The 22,530-nt window shown below is 39.6% G+C and overlaps 1 protein-coding gene across 3 annotated transcripts in view; it reads left to right on the top strand.

Moving 5' to 3' along the window:
• Positions 1–260: 260 nt before the first annotated feature.
• The window catches only part of LOC120636489 (proton-coupled amino acid transporter-like protein CG1139), a 33,784-nt gene continuing 11,514 nt past the window's right edge, over positions 261–22,530 (top strand). For 2 of the 3 annotated variants that reach the window (XM_039907994.1, XM_039907991.1), the window contains exons 1-4: positions 12,551–12,592; positions 20,727–20,844; positions 21,611–21,670; positions 22,301–22,451. In XM_039907994.1, the coding sequence (XP_039763928.1) occupies positions 20,768–20,844; positions 21,611–21,670; positions 22,301–22,451 (288 nt within the window). In that variant the 5' untranslated portion in view covers positions 12,551–12,592; positions 20,727–20,767. Of the gene's footprint in view, positions 342–12,550; positions 12,593–20,726; positions 20,845–21,610; positions 21,671–22,300; positions 22,452–22,530 lie in introns of those variants that run through there. The other variant, XM_039907992.1, reaches the window with a different exon arrangement.

Genomic DNA, 22,530 nt, shown 5'->3' with positions numbered 1-22,530 from the left:
GCTAATTATACCAAACATTGAATACTATTATTATATTTCATGGAAACCATGTATTGCTTTGGGGTCTTTGCCAACGTCGATCATTATATAATAGTAATCGAGGATGAGTTTTATCGGAGTTCGCTCGTGCCGGTGAGCGAAACGACTCAGTTTATCGGCCGGTGAAATCAATTCAATATAGCTATACAATGAAAGTTGTCAGAACCCGTAGTCCTTCTCTATTTATAACGTCAAGTCTGTTTGTAGTGACTGCAGCAGTGATTGTACCGAGAAGCCAGCAAGAAACGCAGCGTTGATCATTTCCAATATCAAGATTTTCGCGTTTGAACTGTCGTGAGTAAGTAAGTAGTTCATTTCATTATGTAACTAAGGGTGCGTTCACATAGAACGTCCGTTTTACAGGTCCGTTTAACCGTCCGTTACTAGCGTATGTAGTTTTATGAGCCAGATCACACACATGACAGTATTCCGCATCCAGTAACAACAGAAATACTGTTCCGTTTTATTGGATCTAAACCGCGCGAGGCTCAGCAGTGGCACGGCGGGGGTGCGCGGGGTGCGGTGTGCTGCACACAGCCGCCATTTACAACGTCTATCCTCGTAGAAAGTATACGATACACTGAAGAACGAAAGTCCAGTACCTACCGTCGGATCTGTTAAAACTGTTCCTGTAAATGTTGTGTGAATATTACTGTGTGGATCCTGTAAAATCGGATGTTCTAAGTGAACGAGTCCTAAGGCTGCACTCCCGATGCCGCGCCGGTCGTCCGACTAGTTCGCAGCCCTTACGGTCGAGCTCCACGCGGATGCGTTCATAAATTATTGGATTTGATCGTCTTACAAACATGATTTTGAATTGACCAGCTTGTTTGTTTGTTTAAGCAAATATAATTATTGCTGTAGTTGAAGTTAACAATACAACCAAAATAAATGAAGCAAAACTCAGCTAAATACTATGTTTATCGGTATATCATATTAACCGACTTCAATTTGTTTAATAAGCAATTTCCTTTTTGACATGTTCATATTATGATGATTCTGTATGTTAGAAATCGTGACCCCCCTTACCGTGACTTCAACCTTATACCAACTGAACTGCACCAGGGAAGTTGGCACGCCATCTATACTTGTACAACAATAGAAGCACAGACTGGAATTATGATTGTATTCAAATTAATAAAATAAGCTAAGCATTTCTGAGCTAAGCAATTCAAACGAGGCCCAATGCTCTTATTTTTTCAACATCTCGTAATGACATAAGATACAATAATTACTTCCATGAACGTTAATTTTTCAAGTAGGTTTTATTATTTTCCTAAGAACGGTGTGCTGACAGATGTAACATGGTTCTGCTTAAATACAATGACGATTATTATTTCCTAGCTGCTGCCCGCGACTTCGTCAGCGATTGTTTTTGTTTTTAAAACATTCGCGGACGCATTCCATTAAGGTGAAGTTAGGTATACAGGTATTATTCTTACATACTTAGTTCTCTCAAAGTTCTCATTTTTAAAATAGGATGTTTACAAAAAGAACTTTCTCTAAAAATAACTGTTTTGCTTTTAAACTCGCGAAAAGTTCTAGATTAAATGCCCAATTGATATAAATTAAATAGTAGATTATAAAACGAGAATAAATAAAATAAATGTTTGTTACCACATACCTACCTGTAATTGCAACAATACAGACAGTCTTGAGTTGAACGTCATCGAAGTTTTGTTGTGCTATTACAAGTGGCAATTGGAAGTGTAGACAAATAATTAGGTTATGTCGTTTAAAATACTATGTGAAGGTGATGTTCCGTGGAGGGTGAAATGGAAGTTGTGTGTACAGCTCATAGAACAGTGCTTTTTACTAAATCAAAGGCGTGGGGCCATGATAGTTATGCAAGTTGGTGCCACCACGTACAAAGCAAGTCATGATACGAGCTCGCAGGTTCCCCCTGAGTACATTTACAGTCATATCGAAAAAAAAGTTATACGACATAAGATGTTTCGGAAACGACAACCAGTCACAAATGATAACAGAACATAATTCTGTAGAATCTACGCTGGGCTATGAGGTGATGGCGGAGTTGGCGCTCGCTCACGAAGCAGCCGCATGTGGCTGACTCAACTCGGGCTCGGGCGGGCCGGAGAAGATCCGCATCGCGTGGCAGCGGCCGCTTTTACTGCAGGCAGCACGAGAGTGCTGAGATCCGCTTGCACGCGTAGTAAACCGTTCTGGCAGGGCGGTACCGTTATATATCGTGGGGCCGCGGCAGTTCACACTGCAGGCAGCACGCTGGATCAGAGGAGCAGATAGCAGATGAGGCGAGGAGGAATTGCCGGGGCACCGACAGTTATAACTGCTGGCAGCTCGTAAATGTGGAGGTCCGCTTGCAGGCAACTGAAGGACATCGGCGGCGACGGTCTTCGTTGTGAGACAGCGGGGGTAAGGACCACGGGCAGCACACGAGAGCGGATGTTGTAAAGGTTTTGGGCAGGGCGGAGTCTGGATCGCATGGCGGCGACGCTGTGATCAGTGGTGACCCTGGGCTGCGTGTGTGAGACCGGTCGTCCGTTTACAGCGATGTGATAAATTACATGCGAAATAAAGGTGTCGGTTTAATGTGGTGAGGGTGACACTTCAGTGAAGCGAGGGCTATCAGCGATCGGTGTCTACGAGTCCGAGATATGATAGTAGTTATTGTTATTGTAAAGTTTTGTTCTTGTGGTGCGACTTGTGGTTCAAGGTAAAGTAGAAGGTACCAGAGCACGCGGAAGATCACCGATGAGATGGACGGACCAAGTGAAGGCTACAATCGAGGCTCCTCTACATGAATGCGCAAGAAAGGCAACCGTTAGAGAAGAGTGGCGAAGTATTGTCAAGCGAGCCACAACACCGAGATGACGACCACAACCAGTCTGTCAAGACTGAAACGACTAAGAAGAAGAAGAAAGTTTTGTTCTCCAAATGACACTAGTGTGAACGACATATTCTCTAATGGAGGCAAAAGGCAAACGTAAAGCAAACTGCAAATATTGGTGACGGGTATAAAACTGTTGTGCTCATATTGTGAAACAATTATGAATAGGTATTATGGATAAGAAGGATTATGAAGCCTAATCTAATTTTGCACCTGCAATTATTAAAACATAAAAAAGTAGTTAATAAGCAATGCGTTTGTCTTCGTTTGGATTGTTTGTGGTATTTCGTGTTTATGATAAGCTACTCTGTATCCTTTAAAGCTTTTAAAAGATTGAAAAGCTATTGTATAAGCTGTGTTACACATAGGGAAATTATTCCATGAGCTGGTCTGATGATAGGTCGCTAAGGTGGTTAAAATGTTCAGAATCTGCTTTGGCAGACGCAGCTCACATTTTGCTAGTTACACTAGTTACATCAGGCTTAGCAACGTACCACAGCCTTTAGGTACTTAATTTACTTAGGAACCAAATTAATTGTTATGACAATTAGTCTTTCAGGTTAAAATGGTAAACAATAGTGTACTTAACAAAGTAGATAAAAGTACTTGTAGAAATCTTGAATGTGAATATATGGACGGATCAAATCCTGATAATGATAAATAACAATGTTAATAGGTAAAAGGCAAGACTGGTTCTAATAATATGTTTAATGGCGTGACTTGTCCAAGTACTAGGGAGCTACCTACCTTCTTGGCGTCGCAATTTCAAACGATTCAAGCGCTTACAAGAATCTAATTAATTTTAAATTCATTATACGAGTATATTACGAGTTGAGGCAGTGTGCAGTCGGTGTGTTGCCCTTTCTTTGTAGGCATGCATACATTGCATGCCTTGGGTACGTGAACACAAAAATGTAAGGTTCATTTTAAAAGTAGCAGTTAACGGTTTTTATATATAAACCTATGTGATCCAAAACCACCACAATCCAACCATTTACAACCAATCTCTAATGACCACTGACCAGCGACTTCACTTCCTGGTGATCTGAATAGATCGATACATAAGTACATAAGTACATAAGTACATACAGTACATACAGTATCTACATAAAGTATTGAGGTCTGTTGCCATTTGTTGTTGTACAGAAGTTTGTGTTTTTATTTTTGTTACAAAGACGTAAAAGAAAGCATCTTACTTTATAATTATTATTTAGCATGTCTTAGGAGTGTTGTAGTCGAGTCAAGTCAAGTCAAATGTTTCTTTATTCAAACAGGCACATAGAGGGCACTTTTGATGCATTGATTATATACAAAATGTGTACATAGCAGTGAGTAGTGATGGCGATAACTACAGTCCCTAAAAGCTAAGTCAATCAAGTTTTTTTTTTAATTTAGCAGTAAGGTTTTTGTTCTGCAACCGAAGCGGTGGTAGGTATTCAAACCATTTGTACAAGTTAATTAAAGAAATCTCCCTTAGGTGTTTAATTATAAATGTGTAGCTAGCGGAAGCCCGTAGGGAACAGGTCAAAAAACAACAAATACTGTATAAGTTAAAATCGCCTTCAGAAATATTTTTTATCGCTTTTTCATCTCATTCTTTTTTCTTACGATCGATATGAAAAATATTAGTAGCAATTTTACGTATTTACTTTGTGGAGTTAGTCTGGAAAAAGTTGATTTAATTAAAGACCTAGGAATAACCTTGGACAGTAAACACCTAGATTCACATGTCATAAATATTATAAATAAAGCTTATAAAATGTACGGTTTTATAATGAGAGCTAGTAATAATTTTAAACGAGCCACAACGTATATACACCTGTATAAGACATTAGTACGTTCACAAATAGAATACGCCGTTTGTATCTGGAACCCTTATTATGACAAATATAATAAGAGCCTTGAGACTGTACAAAAAAATTTTTTACGCAGATTGCATTACAAACGTACTAAGAGTTACCTCTCGTATGACCAACTGCTTAAAAAGTATAACCTACTTGACCTTAAGTCTAGACGAAAACAACTGGAAGCGATGCTCTTATATGACTTGTGTCATAATAAATATGACTGTATTACCTTAACCCGAAAACTTTGTTATAGAATACCATTTAGAACTCCAATACGAAAGGATCGAATGCATCAGCTTTTTGCTACTACTATGTGTCGCACCAATGCAGGCAAGCGTTCTCCATTATTTAGAATGACACAATCATATAACGAGAACTTTAATAATATAGACATTTTTTCTACGCGAATAGGCGCCTTTAAGAAGGCGGTCATAGATTGTTTAAAATAGTCTTAAAATTAAATTTATATACCAGTATTCCGGGTGATAATCAATTATTGTTACAGGCAAAGTTTTGCGATCACAGGATATTCATAAATAATATTACAGATCTCCTTCTTATATTTTTTTTTGTTTGTATTTTTGTAGAAAATGTTGCAACAATAATGTTTTATTAGCTTTTGAATAAGCCCCATTAACAAATATTTCTTGTAATATGTGGTTTACGCAGTTGACGCCGCAGTGAGTAATTATTTGTACTATGGATACCATTGTGTAATGTGATACTGTGATGTTGTTTGTGAACCCAAATAAATAAATAAATAAATGAAAACAATTATGTTTGACCCGGAAACACACCCCATTCTCACCGTCAAGTTATGTAAACGCGAACGAACGTGTGAGGGCATCTCCGTCTTGTTTAACAATCTACTATTGCTATTACTCAAGAGATATTGAGAAATAACAACAATAAGCAAGAAAAATGTCACGTGCCTAAATTTTGCCGTCTTATTGTTGTTGCTGCGGCTGTCAATGCGAGAATATTTCGAGCAGACTCGTTTTTAGAAATACAGTTAAAAATTCATTTATTTCATGTTTAAAAGCACTTTTGAAACGTCAAGTCAGTCTGTTTGTAGTGACTCTACCATTTTAAATATAATAAAATAATTGAATTGATTTAAGTTAATTAAATTAAAATCAATTCAAATAGCATAGAACATTCTAGATATACATGTTTAGTCAAAATCTATGAAATGCAAATCTTAACTTGCGTATCATAGATTTTGGCCTCATAAGAAGGCTCAGAATCACTCAGCGGGCGATGGAAAGAGCAATGTTGGGAGTATCTCTACGTGATTAAATCAGAAATGAAGAGATCCATAGAAGAACCGACATAGCTCAGCGAGTTGCTAAGCTGAAGTGGAAATGGGCGGGGCACATAGCTCAGAGAACCGATGGACGTTAGGGTTCCCAGGTGGTGGAATGGCGACCCCGCACAGGTAAACGCAGTGTTGGTCGGCCCCCATGAGGTGGACAGGCGACATCAAACGAGTCGCTGGGAACCGCTGGAAACAAGCGGCCCAGGAGCGTGGTTTTTGGAACTCTCTACAAGAGACCTATGTCCAGCGAATGTGGACGACAATCGGTTCAAGTGATGATGATGAAATACTAATTTACACAAATTCATTTATACAATAACTAAAGAAACATCAAAATATGTCGACTGAATATGATAAAAATGTCATTAATTTTACTTTATGGAATAATTATAATCATGGAAAGTCAATTGAAAATAACATATTAATTAAATTAGTACCTCAATAAATTATATTTTGTTAGCCAAGAACTCTCTCAATCTCTCGTAATAGCATTTATCAACCAACCATTTCAAGTCAAGTCATTTTGCCTTGAATTTCAAAAATGTCAAATCTTTAATAGTTGTACGCAATTTGTTGTAAATCATGATAATAATATTGTGATGACAACTTTTAGAACCAAACGCATTACATTACACGGTGGGTAACATATTTCAAAAAAATCACTTCTGTACTTTCACTTCTTACTAAACATGCTGATTCTAAGATGTAGATACCTGGCAGCGTTTTGTACTTTAGAGATTTAAAGAGCGGCTTGCATGAATGCATAGAGCCTTTGTTGCATATGGCCCGAATACGCTTCTTTTGTATTAGAAATACTCTATTAACCTCGGCAGCATTGCCCCAAACCATAATCCCGTAACGCATCCTGAATGCGACGTACCCAGTGCAGTACAGTTTAAAGGGTAGTATCCAGTTGTTCAGCTGCGAGTGTCACAACCACTGAAATACCGATACTGCTTTGATTTTTCAACAATGGCGTCTATTTTATCCGTTACAGTCAGTGGCGTGCATAGAGGGTATGCACAGGGTATGCAGATGATATACAAGTCTAAAGTTCCCCACTGAGGTTTCTCTATTGTTATATTTAATGTTGTGTGATTTGGCCGGTCAACGTTGGCGCTAGTGTCGCTAGTGGCCTAAAATGTTAGACGGACTTCTGTACTGTTTGTTGATGGCTCGCCTATACATACATAAGTATTAGTTAAATAAGAGAGGTAAATAATTTGGCTTTATCAAGCCTACAATTGACTGGTCATTGATCCAATGTTTACCAAGTGGCAAATTTTCATTGTCAATGGGTAGCGGTTCCGGCGAGAGATTGGTGCAATGATGTCCGGGAGCACCGGGCTTTGTACAATTGTGTATCCTTCAACGGCCAAGTCACACAACATTAACTATAATAAGGAACCTTAGACTTGGCACGACTTTGTCTAGATCTCATTACTTTTTAGAGATAAACAAGCAGCTCCATCGAGACTTGGCTAATGTTTTACAGAATGTTTTTAGTGGGATTTCACTTTTTTTGTAGAAACGGTAGAGGCGGTATGTCGATCTCTAATAGTTTGGTTGGGCTCTTGTTATTTCTAATCAGGGTCACTACTCACCAGGTACTCCAGATTTTATATAGTTTTCCCATTATGTGAGATATATGGGAAGTAGTAGTTCTATTATGATGATCTATATGATGAGTGAGTGAGTGAGTGTCATAAATGCGAAACTTTGCTTTCGATTTACTTCACAACTAAATGACCTACAGACTTGAAATTTTGGATTTTAAGTATTTGATTATAGCTTACCGGATGTTTGTGAAATTTCTACATTCTGATCTTATCCAGAGGTTCTCAAATAGGAGCCTGAAAATGCAGCGAAATGGTTCCAGTAAAGGATGGTACGGCAGTGTATGCTTCGCGCTCGACTTGGCGGGGGCACTGCCGCGGCCCCCGATATAAGTCAAATCAGGTTTCGATTTAACTGTGTCTTCTGTCTGTCTATCTGTTCGCACATCACGGAAATAATTTAACGGATTTAAATATAGTTTTATATACTAATAGCTGTTACTCCGGGTTAACACTTTACACAATATTTTAACTAAGACACAAAAGGTTCCTTCAGGATATTAATGAAAGATTTTATCAATCTATATCGGCCCAAATTTCGTGAAGACCAGGTGAATATCATTGAAGACACTGGACCGAACTTCCTAGCAGACAGCAGCAACCCACTGACTTAGAACCTAACATCAATCGACAAACAATCCACCTATTCACGAGCGTGACCGTGACCCTTGAACGAAATTGTTTTCGCAGCGGGATAATGCGGGATTTTACGTGCGCCTAGTGATGTGTGTTAAGATTCAGCGCCGTTGGCCGGCAAGTTAGTACCTCTAAAATTCGTCATCAAATACTACTATTATAATTATATTTGTGAAGTGTCCAGTTTGGCGTCAGAAATTGTAGGTTGGCATAATCAAATCGTAAAGTGCTATATCGAATAATAGCCAGCCTTCCCCGTGGTTATTTGTATTCTATTCATTGTTGGCCGGGCTAGTCCGTAAATAAGTAACAATTGTCATCGTAATCAGAGAATCATTATTTATATTTACAGACGTACTCTCGGTTCACTAGCCAGATGTATAGCGGTGCTTACTGTATACCCATTATGTATGTTCCGACAGCATCACCTCGCCCCGACTAAGTCTCGTTTCCCTTGGACTCCGGACAACTCCGGGCTTCCACTTGAAGCAGGTAACCTGCTACTAAACAAGTTAGATGGTAAATAGGTTAGATGTGCTACTACCATGCGAGTGCCTGCTGCAGCTGTACCTAAGATAAGTTAAGATTCTAGGATGACGTTTGAACCTCGTCCATTCATCATCGTCCCGGCAGCTCGGCCCCATTTTTTCTAGCGGAGTCATTTATCTTCCAACTTCTCGAAACACAATCCTTCCAGATAATTTTACAGATATAAAGCGACGAAGGCTGCGACATCACGAAAATGCATGAAATGCACGGAGCGGATACAAACACCGAGGATTAAAAAGTCTAACCGAGGATGGAGTTAAATAAATATATAATATGCCTGCAGTTTCGTTGAGGAGTGGTGTGTTCGCGTCCTAGCTGGCGGGCAGCGGGGCGGGATCACACTCGCAGGTAGTTAAATTGGAAATAGTTCCCACAGTGTTAAATGAGAAAATGGTATTATTACATCAAGTGGTGTTATGAAGTTGCAATTTTCCGCTTAACACTTGTCACTGAGAGTGGGTAACGAGCTCTAACGAGTGTCACCTCTCTGCAATCACAGGCGCTAGAGGCCCCGTACTGCTGGCCCTCCGTTCGACGCGGGGACAGAATTGCGCTGCCTCTTCATCGCGCCATGCTCCAGGGTTCAATCTGCACCTCATATTGAACATTCTAAACATGCTATCCTACATCGGCTTATCTGAAACTAGTGTGGAAAGTAGAGAAATCCCTTTTTTAGCACATTAAGGTGTGTGCGTCGGTCTCCCACTCCAGCGACTATGCCCGTGTTTGACCGCTGCTTGTTATTTTCAAGAGACCCTGGTGCACCGTACACGCCCATGGAGCGCACGCAGGCCCACTGACGGTCGGCTCCTCAGCCTCGACGGCTGCTAGGCCAGCCGCCGCGAGCCGGAGCACAACATGTACAGTACATGTAATGATAATATATACCCATACGATGAATTTCAGTTATCAAACTAAAGTCCCAGCATACGGTACACACTTGCCATTTTTGTCTTTGAATGCATGTTGATCGCACCATTATTTTGCAGCTCGTGCCTATTTTTAGATTTGTACCTAGATATCGTTGTGACAAATTGTGTTGTGCTTTTGTAATATTCACGTGGAACATTTTGTCCTGAATATGGCGAGCTCGCGGACGGTCACCCTGCCCAGTTCCCCCGGACTCATTGTGTGAAGAGCGCGACCAATTGCGAGATAATGCTGCGCGCGGCCGCGCTTTGTCTCAATTATTTATCATATTACTAGATGACGGCAAACTTCGTACCACCTACAAGCAATGACTATTGTAGCGGTTCTTAAGCGACAAAACCTAACCAAGAGTGGCCATTCCCAAACTAAATTAACAAACACGAGTCTTTCGATTGGTCCGCTGCTCGTTTGAGTTTTTCCAAGTTGCTATTAAGTCCCAGTGGGGCTCGTCAACATCGGGGAGAAGTCGGGACGTCAACACTAGGCTCGGCTCGGCGTTTCGGACTTGGATGGGCTTTTGGACTAGGGCTCAGTCCGAACGGACTCGTGGCCGCGGTACGGGTCCACGTCCGCATAACTGCTTCCGAGCTACCATGTCATTAAGAAATTCATCAATTTTGAAGTAACCTCGCTTTAATAAGTTTGTTTTAACAAAAGGTTCAATCTTAAAAATGAGCGACCAAAATTACCTACGGAAAAGGCTACAGGGTTCTGTTCTACACGGCGTATGGGCAAAAAGTCTAAGGTTCTAAGATGAGACTCTTCATCTCATAAAGAGAGGCGTAAGAATTTATTTAATACTCAGGCAGAACAACAAGCCATTAACATAAAGACAAAAAGACGGTGGTGCCTAAGTACTTAAAACATACAAAGAGCTTGAGAGGCACGCGGGGTTCCGAAGTATTGACACACTCTTGAAAGAAGCCAACTACCACCTCTTCTCTTCTTGCTATAATAATTAATATGCATGTACCTTTAGTACACATAAACCTCCCTCTTGAATGACTCCATGTATAATTGAAACCGCATTAAAATCCGTTGCATAGGTTAAATGATGTAAGCGTACAAACAGGGGCAGCTAGGTACTTTGTTTTATATAAATTGTAATAAAATTATAAATAATAACAAAAAAGAGAACGATATCAACTCTACTAAAAGGAAAATAAAATAAGACAAATCTAACATTGGCATTTAATACTGCCTACATATGTTACGTCTGCTACGTTTTTCTCATATCCCTAGAGCCAAAATGTATTGCACACGCAAAGCACAATTGACGTACGCATCGCAATTGCCTGTCCTATTACAATACCACAACGTATTTAAAAGCAGGTCCCTTTGAATGCCAAGGTCGCTAATTTCTTAAATAATATTTTCATGTTTTATGTCAAATTTACGTAAAGCTAGGCTAAGAGAATTTTTACGCGATTAGATGTGGAGATCCGTAGAAGAACTAGAGTTACCGGAGAGCGGTAACAAGATAAAAATTTTATCTTCCGCCTTAATAGGTATACGTTTGTAGAAAAAACAACACTAACAAAAAAAGGTATTTAATACATTAAAATGTTTACTATGACGTATTATCTAGTTGTCTCATTATCCGACAACCTCGTTACTCTCAACGTAACATTTGACTTTTTTGTACATTCGGATCAATTAAATCCCCGGACTGACCCCGCAGACTTCGAAAATTTAAAATGTACACTGTCAAACCTTTTTTGATAAACTGACTAAATAAATGTTGACTGTAAAATAAACTAAATAGCTAAATTCAGGGTGTCGGTTTTTTGTGACGGTGTGCTGTAATAATTTACGTGTGATCGTAATTATTGACTCATACTCATCATAATTACTCCCTAACGCGCCAAAAGAAGTATAACTGAAAAACTAATAAATATTTTATGAAGTGGCACCGTTAAATTCAACTTTTCTATTCATGAATTGTGATTAGCCCAGGCTTATTACAGGCTTTTTTGAAGCATTCATACCTTTTGTTTATAATGTGAGGTGCTACATTTCTCAACTGAATGCGATTCAGTGGCGGGATGAAAAAAGTGGAATCGTTTCCGTTTTTGATCACAATCGAAATTAAAAGGATTATATTCGTGCATACGTATTAACATCTCAGGTGTGTGGATGAGGCACTTTCCATCTTGTTTAAGAATCTAATATTTAAAATTCTACTATGAATTTCAGGGATTTGATGACTTCTAGTCTGTTTTTCGTTGTTTTGAGAAATGTGATAAAATATATATTTATAGCATTAGCACGTAATGATAACTTAAGTTTTGTAAATTAATAAATAAACTCAAATAATAAACATAATTTTGCTAATTAAGACAAAACTGAACATGGCACTTGAGGTGGCCCTAGCTGTTTCCTCCACCCCCGCCGTGCGCTCGCTCACGTATTCTGTCACGGACGTGTTACATATTTATTCTGTACAAACTTTGGTCCAATATTCTAACAGAAAAGTAAAACGGCTTTGGCAGTTTTCCTGACTAAAGGGATCGCGGCCTGCGGCGAACTGAAAGGGCTCCTAGTGCAAGGGCCTTCAGGATTGGAGTTCGCCCCGAAACCGGTGCGCAGTAGAGGTCCCGTGACACGAGCGCGGGCGCGGGAGAGCGCGGCGGGCGGGGGCGAGGGGGCGCGGGGCCGCGGGGGCTGGGCGCGCGTGCGGCCGCGAGTCCGCCGCCGACAGCCGCGCCGCCGCTACGCCGCCACGCCGTCCGCAGACCCGCGCCGCACCCGCGCCGCGCCGACCCGTAGCCCGGCCCCCGGATCACAGGTTGCTATGCTGACTGATTTACTTTCCTCTTAACCCCACCATCGCGACTTAACCACCCCCGGCATAGTGCGATATAAACGGATGTGAAAACATAATGTACTTTCAGGAATAGATAAACAAAAGAGTCAAGTATAAAAGAAAAAGCTTTTTAGACGTTTAATCAAAATGCATATTTGTTTGTTCTTCCGTCCGTAGCCTATTCCTATATTTTTTATATTTTCTGATCTGCGAAAGTATTGTGCTCAAAATTACAATTCGGTTCAGATTCTTTGTATTTCGTAATAGTCGCCTAATGAGAACGACCTACTTGCTATATTCATCGCACCGGGAGCTTCCTGTACGAGCAGCTTCTTCACAATACAGCTCTGCGAACGTAATACCTTATCAGTAAGACAGTTTTTTATTATTTTATCTTCACGCGGATAGTAATTCATTAATATTCCTTTATTACTTTAAAACAACATTTTATAAATGTGCATTGAAAAGTGTTGAGGATGAGTGTGTGCTAGTGATGTTACTGCTGACTGTCCGCGGTGAAAAGCGCATCAGGAGCATGTGTTGCAAAGCGTGAGAATCCCCTCCGTTAGGCGCTTGCGATAATGGGCCAACATGGGAACGTTTTCTTGTCGATGCAAACAATACAGGAAAGAGTCAGTTAAAGAGTTAAAAAAATAAGTTAATTTAGTTTATTTTTTAAATTTACAAACTGAGGAATATCTATGATAAATGTGATTATGTACTGAGATATTTAGTTAGACATGATGATCTGTATGATTTATAACTATTATCGGTATCTCTCTGTGTGTCTGTTTATAATCTTAATCCAACACAACTTTTCAATTTGAAATACTATTTTTGCCCCAAATGAAACTTTATGAATATCTGATCCTCGTGACCCGTTAATCCTCATGCCCCGTTCGCTGAGACTATGAAAACTTTTAATTAATTTACCGTCTCCAAGAGCAATCGGAAACCTCCATAGTTTAAAAAATACCTGATTAATTAAATATGAACCTATTAAAACTTTAATTGATCTAGAAAAAAACATGCTAAATAATATTTTGATAGTCTTTGTGAAGCGGTGTCGCGGCTTGTCCCACACTTTGAATAATTGTGTGGAGATAGTTTTATTATTTTTAATTCTGTATTAAAATTTATTATTTATTATGGTTTTATTAGTTTTTGATGAGGATGTTTTATGTTACGCACCTATCTGCCTAACTAACAAGTACCTATCTATTTTAACTAGCTAGGTTAGGGCGCGGGCCCCGTGACAAGTGAGTCGGGGGCTCAATGAGGTTTGGAGCCCTGATTGAGACGACTTTCTGCATAGAAATTGAATAGATCACGATATTTTTATTGTATACTAGAATTTAGGTGAAAAAAAAAAGAAGAATAAAAAACGCACATAATTCCAAAAATTAAAAATTCAAATTTAAAATTCATTTATTTCAAGTAGGCCTAATATAAGCACTTTTGAAACTTCAAGTCTGTCTGTGTGTAGTGACTCTACCACCGGTTCGGAAGGCAGATTCTACCGAGAAGTAGCCGGCAAGAAGCTCAGCAGTTGCTCTTTTCCAATATCAATAATTTACATTAAATCAACAATTTTCATAGCTCCGAAAAGTCAATGCCGGGGCTCGATCTCGGTCTTCACTAAAGTAAAAGACGAAGCCTTACCCACAAGGGTATCACCGCTTCAGAATAACATGCTTTGTATTAATCTTAGAAATCTGCCTAAATTTATTACTAATATTTTTATCAACGCGGTTGATAAAAATATTAGTCCAGAATTTAAGACTTGTGAGTGATTGATACGCTTTATTCCCTTATTAATAATAAACGTTTGTTAATTTATGTCGCTCTGACATTTGAAAGTTTCTGTCAATTGAAGTGCCACAAAACATACTCCACAAAATCTAGTTTTTGTTATCTAGGAGTTCTTTTACCGAATGAAACATGCAATACCTATTTCTGTCCTTTTATGTCATGTTCTTGCCCGTGTTTCTGCCCGTAGGAACCGTATGTTTTCCTGGTAACAAAAGTAGCCTGTGAACCCTTCGTCCTTTGAACTAGCTCTATGCCAAAAATCAAGGTTATTTTTTTTGCTTAGTTAGGGTGTGAACTGAAGGAAGGACTGACAATTAAACATACTTTTGCATTTATACCTAATATTAATATATCCTCACTAATATTTATGTGCTTATACCTAATCTATATATATATATATATATATATATATATTATATATATATATAAAAGAAAGTTGTGTTAGTTACCCTCGCGATTTCATCCGCGTATATGTCAACCTTCTTTTGTTAGTACTTTTAAAGGGGAACACTTTGTCATACATGATTTTATCGAAACTATCCGTTTATGCACGTGCTAAAAAAATATAGAAAATGGTAGGGCCAAGGTATTCAGATATTCACTTCAATACCCACAATGTTCAGGATGGCACTTAGATCTTTCATTAATTAACAGTATTATTGAAGCTAAATAGCTAGTTTCTTAGCAGTACTTATTTATTCTCATGACTATTATTCTTCCTTCCTATTAAAGTATTAAATTTATAAGACATCATTGAATCCCACCAACCTGCTTTAGAGCAGTGTTGTGGGTCTGTACTCTATAAACCTGACTTCCCAAGGAGTGAAATAAAACAACTGGACTGACACTAATACTGTATATTAAGCTTCTCTATAATTCATATTACTTGTTACCTTCAAATGACTCTACTACCAGTTCGGAATGCTGTCTTCGGCAGAGAAGACCACTGGCAAGAAACTCTACCGTTGCTCTTTTATTCAATCAATTAAAACAAGACTTATAAACACAATTACAACATTATCATATGTTATAACGCTAGGTCCTTTGATACAAGACATATAAGACAGGTCAAACATAAATACTATGATCACTTATAACATCAGGACTTTTGAAACAAATTGTTTGTACAGAGCAACCTCTGCTACATAAGCTATCTGTATGAAATAATGCTAGGGCTCCATATATGATACCTAAATAACCCAAAGGATATAAGAGATATACTTATCTGATGCAACATCAGGTACAACCATAGTACCAACAACTTTTAACAACTTATCTCAACTCCATCACCAGTATATACGACTCTTGTTTTGCCACAACAATATTTCGTTAAGTATGTCGTTTCCATTATAAATCATCTATTCCCAATTTGTAACGTTCTATCCACAATACTTTACTTAATCTTCTATTCTCAATTCATTAATTTAAATCCGTCCTCACTTTTCTTTGCCGCCAATCTAACTTGTCAAACTCGCGTCTCCCGCCATAGATCCTATACTTTTATTTGACAGTCTACTAAAGTCCATTATTCTATTTTCAATACATTATCAATGAGTATACAAACTATTATTTGTTGATATATTTAATATAATCATCGTGTTTATCATAGATAAAGTGCTGTAATTCCCTATTTCCTAACACACGCACGCAGCGGAACCTATCAAAAGGAAAAAAAAAACCATTCTTCATTGATGCTACACTCTTATTAATCTTAGTGTGATGCTATACAGCCTACAGCCTTCCTCGATAGATGGGCAATTACACTGAAAGAATTTTTCAAATCGGACCCGTGGTTCCTGAGATCATCGCGTTCAAGTAAACAAACAAATAAACTCTTCAGCTTTATATACCATTGGTGTTGGAAGTGACGTGACGGACATTGCAACATTACTTTTTTTTCTTAAAATAAAAGTTTTTTATAAAATAAACGTAGCCTAAGTTACTCTTTATTACAACAGCCACCTGCCAATAAAAGTCCCGTCAAAATCGGTCTAACCATTTCAGAGACAAAAGGCAGACAAAAATTGTAAAAAATGTTATTTTGGTGTATGTAGGTACAGTATATATTCTTATACTTGTATTAAAAAATGGTTATTTTAATATTACAAACAGACACTCCAATTTTATTATATGTAATATTATATAGATATTTCCTCCAAATGATTATTCTGTTAATTAAATTATTATTAAAATCGATTTTGTACACATGCTTAAATATTATTTATTTTATTTTAATATAATTTGACGCTCTAAAATAAGCAATTAGAAAGTAAGATAAAGGTTTAAAATACACCAATTATGTTTGCAGATTACTATAATGAAATGTGTTTCAAAGTAATGTTTAACTGGTTCATTTCCGCATTTCCTTTTCTGAATAAATATTTTGTTTTTTTTTCTATTTTGTTTTTTGTGCAATGTTTGATTTAATTCTGAGCAATTAAGTGAATTTGTAGATCTTGTTATTCATTTAAGTTAGACACACATGAGGTACTCCATCTCTGCTAACACACTATCTTGATGCCAGAATTCTATCAAGGAGTTGTAACGAAGTATGAAACATATAATGCGCGATAAGCAATACAGTAATCTGAAACCAAATTTCCATTCGATTTGGCTACCGGAGGACATAGATCGGTTAAATAACTATTTATTACTATTTTCAATTCTAGGGTAAAAGTAAAGTTCGTATAAAACATATCAAAATAACTCGTTCATTTTAAATTAACTGTAGTTATGACAGGACTCACAGAAATGTATGGGTCTATCCGTTCCGTTGTCAATCCAAAGTGTGTTGGCATACGAGTTACGAATTAGCTTGCATCCTAGCGATGGACCAAAGATACTTTATATTTTATGGCAGCGTCTTACTACTGCAATCGAAGCATACAGAGACCTGCTCCAGGTGTCTACGCTCTGGGCGTATTCATAAGACATGCCCAGAGATAGTAGACTCCTGTAGCCATTGTCGCGTGAGGGTCGCGGCGGCGCGCCGGTGCAGCCGACTCCGAGCCGCCAGCCGGCTGTATAGTTAGTTAGGAATGGTTTTGACGAATACTGTAAGTACGGAAAAAATGTAGAACGGGCAGGAGATAAAAATTAAATTAGGACCATATAAAAATCACACATAGACAATAAAAAAGGATAAAATGAAAAGAATTGTAGAAATAAAAAAAATTACATGACAATAACCTTTTAAATAGCAGCTAGAGTACAAATACTTTAAACCAAGAATATCCACAGGATTACCTATAGATTTAATGTTGACTTTATATTATACATAATATGAGAACTAACTAAAATAAAAGACTACCCATCCCGTAAAAATAAAAAATAAATAAAAACAAATAAAGATTTCTATAAAACAAAACAAAATAGAAATCATAATAAAGGAAATCTCAAGAGGTCAATTTTGTATTTATATATTAAAAATAAAATAAAATTGGCGAGTTTTAACGTGGAGATAGCTTGTAGCCTGGAGACTGACCAGTCCCTTTTATTCATCTCACCCCATCTATGACCCACCCGACACCGGCCCACTGCTGGGCGCAGTGCTGGGCGCAGTGCTGGGCGCAGTGCGGGTTGGACGCAGTATTATTACGTACGCGTAGTATAAAGCTAATTATTGTTATAAAGTACCTGTTACCTGCGATTCCATTCTCGTGAAGTTTGAGATGTGCTTGCGACTAAATATAACATTTAGTTAGAAGCGCGGTTAGCGTACTGAGACGGTTTGTTCCTTTGACTTTTACCTTTAAAATACATTGATCCAGCTCTGTACCTGTCATTCATAAGCATTAATATTATGAATGCGAAAGTTTTTCTTGTTGTTGATTTGCTTGTTTTTAGCTACTCGTATGTTCGGTGTATCACTGCACCGATCTTGATGACATGGGGCCTGGTAATTTTAAAGGCATTCTACTTTTTCCCGGAAAACGCTTTTCATGGGAGTTTAGGTCCAAAACCGCAGCGATCGGAACGTAGGGCTCTTTAACTTACAAACGTGCCGCGCCGGGCGAGGTTACAAGTCAATGGCTCATAATCTCAACGAGCCGCTTCCCAATTATGATTCGGAAAGAGATGTGTGCCTGTGATTCATCGTTAATATTTGTGTTACAGCATAGGTACCATTTAATATTAAGTATTATTTTATCAGTTCTCAGGGTGCGCCATGTCCGTCCGTCCGTCACAGTCAATCATTTCACTAGCTAATTACTTGAGCTATTGTATCGGTCTATTTTCATTTCGAGAGAAAGACGATGATTATAGTTTACGTTACGTTCTGCGCCACCCAGTGCTCGTTGGCAGCTTTGCATCGCCGAATGTTGCTCACGTGGCGGATGTTTAGCAACTTCGGGACACCCTATTGTTCACAATCCCGCAGTGCCTGATGTCTCAAATGACTTAGGGCTCGTATCATATACGTTATCATATCACGTGGCATAAAGTGTTGGACACTCTACTGGGCCGGACATCTAAAGTTTAGTTAATGTAGAGCATAGAGCATAGAGCTCACATTCCAATGTTTCAATGTTTGTCGAGTCGGTGTTGAAGCGATATGGTGCGAAGGCCAACAGCGCCCGCAAGCCACGGCGCCTTGAGTGGTGACGCCTCTGCCGCCGGCTCAGTAGCTAGTATATACGAGATATTTCTTTGTCAAACATCGACTCGCGAGTTTAAATTAGCGGGTTTTACATAACCCGGCTCGTGTCTCCGCCACGTCGGACGTGTGACAGTCGATCAGTTATTTCCATCTTTTTCACTACGCGACGGAACCATTTATTATGTAGTCTATTGTACTTTAGAATATTATATATCGTTTTTTAATAATTATTTTTTTTTTATTATTCGTGTGCCAGTGGAATCAGCTCGCACGTCCATTGCGATATGACTGAAACTATTACTTTGAATTGGTTGCCCTTAAACCAAAAGTTTTTAAGTAGTAAGTAGTTTAATGACATAACAGTGTGTATTGTACAAAATTACTTTGTTACAATTCGTTCAACGATTCCATTTTTTTCAGAAACCTCTGTACCTTGGTTTTTTATCGCGACCGGTTACAGTAGAAAATTACCATCCGAGATGTGCCCTGACCACGAGACACTATGTGACGTTTTCCAATGGTACAAGAACCCTTCTGGACCTTGCCCTCAGTCCAGCCGCGTGTCTTAATAAACCGACCACTGTTGGTCTGCGAGTTGACTTCTATGAGATCGCACATCGTTCGGTGGTCATGTTTAGCCGATGATGCCGAATTGTAATCGTCGAAAGCACTGCACTGGAAAGGCCATACGGATGACGGATCCAGTTCGGTAGATCCAATTTCGAGATAGAGGTGAACCGCCGAGTCCAACTCTGATGCAGCATTGGGGAAATCTTTTCCCCCAAAATACCTCAGTGCCTTAAACCAACTTCTGCGAACAGTCCATGTTAGTTATGACTAATGGCTCCGAAAGGTGGTCGCTGGCTATGAGTCTCTTAAGAGGGTTTAGAAATATGAAGCGGGCGATGCAGAGAGCTATGTACGGAGTATCTTCACGTCATAAAATCAGGAATTAGGATATCCACAGGAGAACCAGAGTTACTGACATAGTTCAACGAGTCGCGAAGCTGAAGAGGCAATGGGCGGGGCACATAGCTCAAAGAAACGATAGACGTTGGGGTCCCGAGGTGATGGCGACTTCGCACCGTTGAACGCAGCGTTGGTAGACTCTCGACCAGATGGACGGATGACATCAAACGAGTCGCAGGGAGCCGCTGCACCCAAGCGGCACAAGATCGTGCTATTTGGAAAGTAACAAAAGACCTACGTCCAGCAGTGGACGTCCATTGGTTGACATCATGGTGATGATAATCCTTGCGATTTAATTATTGGTTTACAATCATGTGTAATGACGTTTTCGAGCATGGCGCCAGGCACTGCGCATTGTGTATCCAGTTTCTTAAATACAATCATTCTAGTAGTTTGTGTCTTTTAATCTAGGTTATTAAACTAAAATTAAGCCCATTAGTAAAATTTCATTTTTGATGTTGGTTCCCACAACTTGTCATGGGGTGAAGTTAGACATGATCTTATGTTCCGGCGAAGGAAACGAATGCAAGGTGAATCAGTTCGTAACTCTTTGAAAAGTCTAGAGCATCTTCTCTCTCATACAGCGTCATCATCTCTTTGGGATAGAGGTAATGGTAGAGGTACAGTACCTAATGTAAGGGAAAGGATATGAAAGTTTAACTGAAGGGATGGCATCCATTGCTCGTGCGCCGGGAGCGTGCGGTGCTGCTGACTGAGCGCAGTTCTTGTTCGCAGATATCGCGTAGCGGAGCGGCAGCAGACCGCAGCGCCGCGCGATGGACGAGAAGGGCGAGAGCGTACACTTGCAGGCGGTCAGCGACCCCGCCGAGAGCTCGTCGCCGATACCTGCCAAGTAACACGCGCTTCCTATTGCTGTTTCATCTTCAGCTCACCCTCCTCCAGGAACACCTCGTCCATTGCAACCAATCAGACAGCGCGGGAGCGTAATTGGTGTCTATTTATTCTAAGTATATAGTGCAAAATGCACGCTATTCACTACATAGGATCTGATATTTATGTTATCCTTAGAGACACGCTAAGGTTGAGGTATCACAAAACCGCACTAAAGATATCAGTATCAAGATTACAACATCAAGGCTAGTTGTCGCATGTGAATTACGATGCCGATGGTGTATTACAATATTCATGATAGTGAACAACTTTTGTACCACAACTTTTTTTTACTTACTAAATACGCGCTGAAAGCTATTACGTGAGCTTTCGTTACATTGGGGGTCAATGGGAGCACGGTCAAAAAAGACAACAGCAGAAAGATTAGGGCCTAAATTAGCATAACAAGTTAAGACGTCAAGTCATTAATTACTACAGTAGAGATGGACTGCTGTAATTACTTGTCCGGAGTGGAAATTATGTTTTATAGGTAATCTTTCAGTTTACCGTGCCCTTGTGTAAGCAGTACAGCGTACCACTACACCACAAGACTCCCACATGCAACCGCACGCGCTTCAAACACAATGAGGGTAATTCGAGAGCAGCTGATAAACCTTCCCAACTTCTACCAATCAATCTGTTTGTCCACTGCGTGCACACGACCACTTTCAAACCGTATCGGGCAGCATAAATATGTAATGTTTATAAAATCTTTCTTTTATTCTCAGGGAAGATTCGGACGAGGACTATGACCCCCACTTACATCGTCAACTGCCGAAGCCCACGAAGTTAGTATCTCTTTATCGATTGTAATTTACAACATCTGGCGGGATGTCGAAGCAGTTGAAGTTAATTCATATACTTCAGTGTTGAAAGTGGGCATCTCCTTGTCTACAGTGTTCACAAAGCCGACTCTACCGGGAAGAAGCCGACAAGAAACTCAGCAGTGGCTCTTTTCCAACATCATTCGCAATCAACAATCATCTTCCATTATTGTGTGAGATGAAAGTAAAGGCAGCCTATTTCGAAGCAACTTTGCCATTATGAAATTTAATTTTTGTGCGATAACCACGATTTATTAAAAGAGTTTTAATAGATTATTTAAAATTTTTATGCAAAGACATATCTAACATTCGCTTCTACGGATCTACTGACACCCGGCCAGACCACCTGGTTTTTTTATCTTAATAATTGATGGACCACGCAGATGGCTGACTGACTGTAGCTGGAAAACCATGGCCTATAAACAGAGCAACACTTGGTAGGGCTCTGGCCCTTCACCCACAACATAGCATTAAAATAATAATAATAAAACGGAAGATACTTTGTTTGAGCTGTGGATCCGGGAACCATCGTCGATTCCAATCGGTCCCTAATGGCTCAGTGCGAGTGGCTGGTAATGCATTGCCCTCCCGCAGCAACATGGAGACGCTGGTGCACCTGCTGAAGTGCAGCCTCGGCACCGGCATCCTGGCGATGCCGCAGGCCTTCGCTCGCGCCGGCCTGGTCACCGGCATCATCGCCACCGTGCTGGTCGGCGTGCTCGTCACACACTGCCTGCACGTGCTCGTGAGTGAACTCCCGTCACTCCGTCGTTCGGGCATTTCTGCTTTTGATGCAATACTCGTACAGCAGAAGAAGCTGTTCG

This window comes from Pararge aegeria, chromosome Z (assembly GCF_905163445.1).
Source record: "Pararge aegeria chromosome Z, ilParAegt1.1, whole genome shotgun sequence".
NCBI classification, from domain to species: domain Eukaryota; kingdom Metazoa; phylum Arthropoda; class Insecta; order Lepidoptera; family Nymphalidae; genus Pararge; species Pararge aegeria.
Note: the sequence above shows the minus strand (reverse complement) of the source record. Positions and strands in the feature narration are given on the sequence as shown.